General features: G+C 40.3%; 1 protein-coding gene across 1 annotated transcript in view; it reads right to left on the reverse strand.

Annotated features, from left to right (window-relative positions):
- The window catches only part of LOC129084162 (armadillo repeat-containing protein 3-like), a 64,546-nt gene extending 64,125 nt beyond the window's left edge, over nucleotides 1-421 (reverse strand). Inside the window, exon 1 of the mRNA XM_054590173.1 lies at nucleotides 364-421. Coding sequence (XP_054446148.1) covers nucleotides 364-411 — 48 coding nt within the window. The 5' untranslated portion in view covers nucleotides 412-421. The remainder of the gene's footprint in view (nucleotides 1-363) is intronic.
- Nucleotides 422-7,774: the final 7,353 nt, after the last annotated feature.

Raw genomic sequence — 7,774 nt, forward strand, 5'->3', positions numbered from 1 at the left:
CTTCCAGTTAATTTTGAAAATTCACTTGGATAAATAACATTAATGCTAGATTGACAAATATAAAATATTTACAAGAAGAAACCAAAATTATTTATTCATTAACTTGGCTTATGAACATGCCATCCACATACTGGAAAAGCTAGTGTGTATAACTAGCACAATTAATCGCTCACTAATTGTGCTAGTTATACAATGACAATGTTTGTTTGTTTACATGTTAGATTTCTCTGACTCATCATTAGTCAGACCTTGGACATCTGCCACTGTGTACTCATGTATATACTTGTACACGCCAAACTGTTTGAACAATTTATTTTTAAACTAGTTGTTAATATACTATTGGAATTCAAATCAGAAACTTACCACATCCTTAGGAGGAGGTTCTGCTTTCTTCTTTATCTTTTTACCCATTCTGTGAGAAGATGCAATAAATGGTTAAAGTGTCATTTATACATTATATATGTACAAATTTCTCAGTTACCTATGTCCTTATGAGGCTTATTTTCTTTAAATTTTACCCAAAACAGATTATGTGATACATATAGAAATTACTGCACATGCACAAATATGTTACCTACATCCCTATCTAAACCATAATTTTTAAGTAACTTATTGATAAGATTAGCCCTATGGGCATTAGTCCTAAGCCATGGCCATTAGTCCTGGCTTCCAGTTTTGAAAGGAAGAGAATATATTAGTGACATAACTTTTGCTCTTTAGTTTACCATGCTGACAGCGCACTTATGCAGGGCTTGGGAGATGAAGTCCAAGTTACTTTTGAGATATGCAAGAATGTTTTGTCACAAAGAAGGATTTTTGTCTGCTTTCTTGCACTGAAATATCCTAAGCACCTAGAACAGTGTCTGGTGCTTGGTTGATATTCAGCATTCATAAAATAGTTAACTCTGCTTTTCCTGGGAGTAATGATTTTGTAAATTATACGCAAGATCTACCAACCCCAGGTGAACATTTGCGTCATTTTCCCAGATAACAAAGTTTTCCCTGACATAATTTATAGCTTAATAAAAAGTAATTGAGAATATAAAAAAAATGTATTCTTGAGAAATTACGGTTACTCCTTGCAAGACCCTTTTCTTCCTGCTCTCATGTGTCCACGCCTGTGTGGAAAAAAGTCAAAGAAATAGTACATAGTTGATGTACCACAGATCAGTAACTCCACCTGGGTACAGAAAACTTTCCAAGATGTTGGAGATTGTTAGAATAACCCTGGAAATCTTTCAAATTTTCTCCAGTGAGAACGTGTGAGATTGCACTAGGCATTAAGTGATCTCTGATGTTACATTCTAGTTTCAAGGAAATTACTACAGTCTCAAGAGAAATCCTGAGAAATAGAAAATCTTTGAAGAGAATCTACAATGTCAGGGTCAGTTCAGATGAGTTGTCATGGGAGAAAAGCAGCTCCTAGCATTAGAGACACTGACCAGAATTTATCACATATGTTAAAAAGCCATGTGTTCACAGAAACCCACAGGGACTTCTGAAAGATATCTACCCCAGGTCCCTAACTTTAGGTCATATAAATTTCGAGATCTTTGATGGCCTCAGCAAACTTACTCTGTGATGCGCTACCTCACACTATACACAATGTATTAAAAAGTTAAAATGTATCCACCTCTCCCATTACATATAATTTTCATCATAAACTGTCTTAAAATGTTGCAGTTGAAACCTCTCAGCAATCAGTTTGTGCACCTGGAATTTCTTGAAAATGAGAAAATTATTTTCAAATGTAATCAAATTTTAATATATAGTAAAGCATTTGATATTAATTTTCCCCGTTTTCATATTTTAGAGTCGATTTTTTTCAAATCTCACACGTCTTTCACATCTTAAAAAGCACACAGGCCATAGATGTGCCCATAATATTTCAAGCAAACAGAAACTACTCTGGACAAATGAAAATCCATCCTATGATTAACCCTTAGGAAAAAAAGAGATTTCATACCTCTTGGTAACCAATTCTGAAATATAGCAGTCTTAAATTTAATAAAGGAACTCCTTATGGATATTTGGGAAGCAATTAAGTTACACCTGCATAAACTTGCTTCAGGTCATCTGATTTTCAGTCAGAAACCTACTTTTCCCATTTCAGCATCTCATATTCAGCATCGAAACTGCATATTGAAGAGTACAGGGGTTGGAAGAGTCTAAACATACAGGGTTGCAGTGAGGAAGCTGGGCCTCGGCACTGTTGTGAAGCAGGAAGTGTTTAGTTTGTGTTTTAATTACCATGTTGGGTGTAATTGTTACTGGGGAAGAAAGTATACAGCTGACATAGGCCAGGGACAAGGAGCCTTAGAGATGATCCTAATGTTAAAAAAACAAACTTCGTAAACCCATTTCACTTAAAATCAACATGAGACAATTAAATTACCTTATATTAATTTACTCTTTGAATACTTTCCTTTAAAGCTACAGAGATGTCAAATTAAGAAAATAAATCCCTTTGACTTGTGGAAGAAAACTAAACCTGTTTACCTTGACTATTTTACCACCTGTCCATTGATTTCTTTTGTTGTACTAAAATATATATAAAACTTACCATTTTAACGATTTTTAAGTGTACGACTTTATGAAGGTAATACATTTCACTATAGAGAATTTGTAAAAAGCCAAGAAGGGCACGTATAATAAAACAAAAGTCACTCAGAAATAAGCTCTGGGAGGAAACACTATTTTGATATACTTCCTTTTCTGTGTGTGTGTTCTACAGTGATTTTATTATCCTTCCTGGATTTCTCAACTTCCCTTCCTGGGACCATTTCCCTAATAAATTCTTAAATTAATGAATAGGTTTTGAAATCTCATTCTCCATTTATTGATCCAATCATCTCCAATGGATTAGCATATCATGTCATTTAAAACAATATTTTAAAAATCCACTGCGCATCCAGCCAGTCTCCTATTGTTAACTATTTGTTCCCAATTTTGTGGAATTATGGACAAGACGGCAATGAACTTTAGACATGAGTGACACGAATCTTTAGGCATAAAATCTTCAGGCACAGCCTCAACTCTTTCTTTAGGATAAATCCCTAGCTGCAGAATAATTGAAAAGGTATGAACCTCTTCGCATTGGGTATGAAAACAAATCGGCTTTAACCTTGCAACTTCTTGATTATTGAAGAGGAACCACGGTTTTTTGTTCATGATCATTCTTATTTCTCCTTCGTGAACTTTCAGCCTCAGCGATGTTAAATATTTTCTAACGGGGAGATTTATTTTGAGAAGACATATAGGGGAGGAGGTGAGCTACAGCAAGTAGAGACCCACTTCCCGAGTCAGGGAAAGGAATCTGAACCCCTCATATGCCTTCTCGGGGTCTAAGTCGTGTTGCCTGCTAAATGGGAGCTGACCAGGCAGCTTACGAAACCCACCCTTACTCCAGCCTAACAGAGATGTCCCTTTGATGCCCTTGATGTCCCCGCCTCCGCGACACCTCCTCTGTCCCCACTTCTGCCCTGGTCCTCTCCACACCGCTGTGTACCGGTGCAACCGCCCATCAGCCTTTACCTGCCCGGAGATGCAGCGGACCTGCGCTCTGCAGACCTAACGAACAGCAACCAACGCAGCAGCCGGGGCCCGCGCGCCCTTGCTAGGCCAGCTGTTGTCCCGGGTTGCTAGGCGACGCGGGCCGCGCCTACGCGCGCCGCGGGAACGCGCGCCCAGGGGACGCGCGCCTCGGACCGGGAAGCGCGGTCCTGTCCGCCCGTCGTCCCAGTTGCTATCCGGGAGGCACGTTATCCTTACGTTCCCAAGAGACCCTTGTTTGGGGACAGGGTAGACACTGGAATCCTCCTCTTCCTCGCCTCTGAGTTCCGGCCCAGGTGAGAAGTGTAAAGCAGGAGGCAGGGCGGCCTCAGACTCCGGCCCGAGGGCTGGCTCTGGATGCACAGGCGCTGAGATGCTCGGCGTCCTCCCCACGGCGGACCCCAGTCAGGACCTCGGTGCAGACAACTTCCAAACCCCCGCTCGCTCTGCCAGGACTTCGCTAAGCTGCAGACCTGCCGTCTTTCCCTCCAGCCTTTTCACACAGAACTTATCCCTTCTCTTGGAAACTTCCTCTTCGTCCTCATTTCTTTCCTCTTTCTGCCATTCCTCTCAAACGCCTAGAACCCCAGTTTCCTTTCCCCCTCCTCCACCAACTCCAATCAGCGGTTGAGTCAATTGGCCATCAATATTTTTGTCCTCTGTTTTGCCTCCTGTGGTATATACTTACTGTCACCCCGATCCAGGGCCTCCTAAGGACGATGATTTCTCTCTCCTTCCAGGTCTTTCTACAGACCACAAACAGATCAACCTTCCCGAAATCTTTGCTCTAGCATGTCACTTACCTACTCGAACTTCACTGGCTTCCTCAAATGTAGTCTAAACTCATTACCCGCGTATTCAAAGCTGACTGCCCGCCCCTACTCTTTCTGTGCAGCCTTATTTCTTACCACTTTCCCACCACACGAGCCCCAAACTAACTTACTGTTCCAAATTTTTCCATATTTTATTCTCTAGATGCTTGCTCACTCTGTTCTTTCATCATCTGTTCGACAAATACTTGTTAAGCGGTTACTATTTCCATGTATAACTCTTGGAATATTCTTTCATTTCTACTTAATTAAGCTCAGCTCAAGGGACATCTTTATAAAATACTCGTTGATTGACTTTTCCAAAAAAGCTCTCCCTCCCCTGAATCCCTCTGACACACTCCATCTCCTACCTGCTCCTGATGGTCCTCCAACCCTAAGAGTGTTTGATGGTTTTTACAGTTGCTCCTTTCAGATTCCTTTTTGTCTCCTCTCACCTTTTAAATTACCCGATAAATAACTTTCTATATATTTAGCAATCCTTTCTATTAAATTTTCTATGGTCAGATAACATGTGGTTTCTGTCTCCTGATTGGACTTTGAATATTACACCCCTGGATCTCAACCCCTCTCCCTCTCTTCCAGGCCCGTACCTTCAAGTATATGTAGAGCCTCTACTATGCCTCATGCAAAACAAAACAACAAAACAAAAACAAACCAAAAATGAAATAAACCTCCTTTGGTCCTATATCTCCTTCCAGCTATCATCCTATTTTTCTTTTTTTGTTCTTGACCATGACTTGCCAAAAAGGGTAGCCTGCATTTGATATTGCCACATTTTTTACCTCTCATTCACTCTTCAAACTATAGTCATCTGGTTTGTTCCCACCACTAAAATTACCCAAATCCATTGGCTATTTCTTAGTCTTCATCTTCCTTGACATCACTGCTGCATATAACACTCTGGATAACACCTCATTTTTGAAACACTGTCCTAGATTTCCATGATGCTGTTTGCTCTTGACTTCCTACTTTCATGACTATTATTTAAGGTGTTTTTCTATACTATCTTAAATGTTGATATTTCCCAGGGATCTGTCCCTGGCTCTCTTCTCATACTACATGCTTTTCCAGGGTGATCTTTTTCATATTTGTGATTTCACTGCTATGTATGCAGCTCCAAATCAGAGTCCAATACTGAGCTCTAGGATTATATATCATCCTCTTACTGGTCTCCTCCAACTGGATGGTCACAGAGACTTCAAGTATCAACACAACTCACCTAAGCTCATCACTTTCCCAATATATACGCTTTCTACTTTTCAAGGGGTATTAAGCTAAGCCTTAGTTTTATGAGTATGAATTTGTAAAAAGTTTAAATACAGAAATTTTAAAGGAAAAAAATGGTGAAGACATAACTTTCTGTATCTGAAAACTTCTGATAGGTAGGTTGATAGAACAGTAGAAGTAAAAAATTTTTTACACATTCCCAAAAAGAGACATGAAAGAATTTCTACCTACCTAGGGGAAAGGGGTTAAATATTCTACTTAAATGGCACATAGCTGCCTTCCTAGAAGAAAAGTTCTTTTATCTGCTTTACCTTAATTTTTTCATATCATGCTAATTTAAGTTTGATTTTAGAGGGAAAAAAAACTGTCTATTAAGTTTTAAATCTTCAGAACTTAATCAGTTTTCCTGGGTCTCTCTCATATATATTGGAGGTATATTAATTTGTTATCCTGCTAAAATTTTTTTTTTCAAACTTCCAAATTAACAAAATATCTTCAACTATATTAACAAAGTATTGCCACATTCCAGATTTCCTAGATGAACCTAAATCAGCATATCAATTGTGATGTAAATGATGCTTCTGCAGTGCTGGAAAAATGAATTCTGATAAAACCTAATTCTTGAATAAAAAAGTTGAATAATCTTTTTACTATGTTGTCACTCAATTGTTAAATTATTTATTTATACTCGTTTTTACATTATGACTAACAATCCGAGGGATAATGTATATGAAGCACTTTAAACTATAAATCACCAGGAAAAGGTAAGGTAGATTGCTGTAATCTTTGGTTTAACTAAACGCTACTACGGTGGTCATTATTTAGGGCTGTCATCTCTCACTTCTGTGTCTGATAATATTAAATCTTCCCTGTCTATACCATTAAGTTTAAGTAGCTGAAGACAAAAAAAAAAAGTGTTGATGACATTTGAAGACTAAAACCTCCCTAAGCCCCAAGTTGTTTTTCCATGGTTTTTGACCTTAAATATACACTTAAAGAAACATATGCAGTCCCTCTGGCCTGGACACCAACATGCCAGTCCTAAGAGGCTGTGTAGTGATGAATTCCCTTTACTCAAAGAGAGGTCTGGCCTTTGTCCCTGCTCCTGGCAGTTAACCTTTATACCCTTGGAATGTCCCAAGTAACAGGAATGTGTTGTCAGTCATAGTGGGCCCCTTACACCACACCTAATAGTTTATGTTCATGAAATGACTCATGAAGGACACCTGATAGGCTATGCTAAGAGATGGCTCAGTGTGGGGCCCCTGCCTGCGCCAAAAGACTTAAAAGTGAGGACTGGCCGCATCAGAAAAACCTATTATGTGATGAGAGGGTTGGAACTCTGAGCCACATGATACCATTTTGATCTCCAGGGATGGGAGAAGGCTAGAGACTGAGTGTGACCATCTGGGGGCCATGACTCGGTCAACCATGCCTGTTTAATGAAGCCTCAATAAAATCTCTGCACAACGAAGCTCCAATGAACTTCTTAGGTTGGCGACATGTATGGGTTGCCACACAGAGACACCAGGAGGATAATGCATCCCTGAGTCCATGGAAACTTCAAGAGTAGAGGGTGGGCAGGTTTCGGGGTAAGGTTACTCTGTCCTGGGTACACGCAAGCCTGCCACTCTCGCGGCTCATCTTCTCAGCAGGAGGGGTGCTGGATTTCCTCAGAACCCGCTCAAGGCCTCATAGCTCCTCCTAAGCTGAGTCTCTAGTTGGCGACCCCTCTTGGTAGGCGACTCTTGGCTTCCAAGGTCAACAGCTCAGCAAGTGCTCAGAGAAGGTCCAGCCCTCAGTGTCCCCTCACAGCTCTCATGGCCACCTTCTCAGCCACCAGCACCACAGGTCACCTCTTAGAAAACATCACCAATTCTCTCCACAGGTGCTCCAATTTATTTAAAAAGAATTGGTTTTCTTTTTCCAAGTGGGATTTGTTAACTAGAACTCAATTCATATTGACTATTTATATTTTGGTGAAAACCATCAAAAGTTGCCTACCTTGACTCAGGTCCAGGTTTTGTTGCGCCTGATCAGGGATAATGTGAAAGTGGGCGCAGGATCTTGGAGGGACACACACAAATGAGGAACCAAGGTTGAGGCAGCATTAGCTTTGTGGTCAATCCACCTCACCCTTATTTAGAGACCTGAATCTGGTGGGG

Source organism: Pteronotus mesoamericanus, unplaced genomic scaffold, assembly GCF_021234165.1.
Source record: "Pteronotus mesoamericanus isolate MK-2021 breed Mesoamerican mustached bat unplaced genomic scaffold, CSHL_Meso_final contig_130, whole genome shotgun sequence".
In the NCBI taxonomy this organism is placed as follows: Eukaryota; Metazoa; Chordata; class Mammalia; order Chiroptera; family Mormoopidae; genus Pteronotus; species Pteronotus mesoamericanus.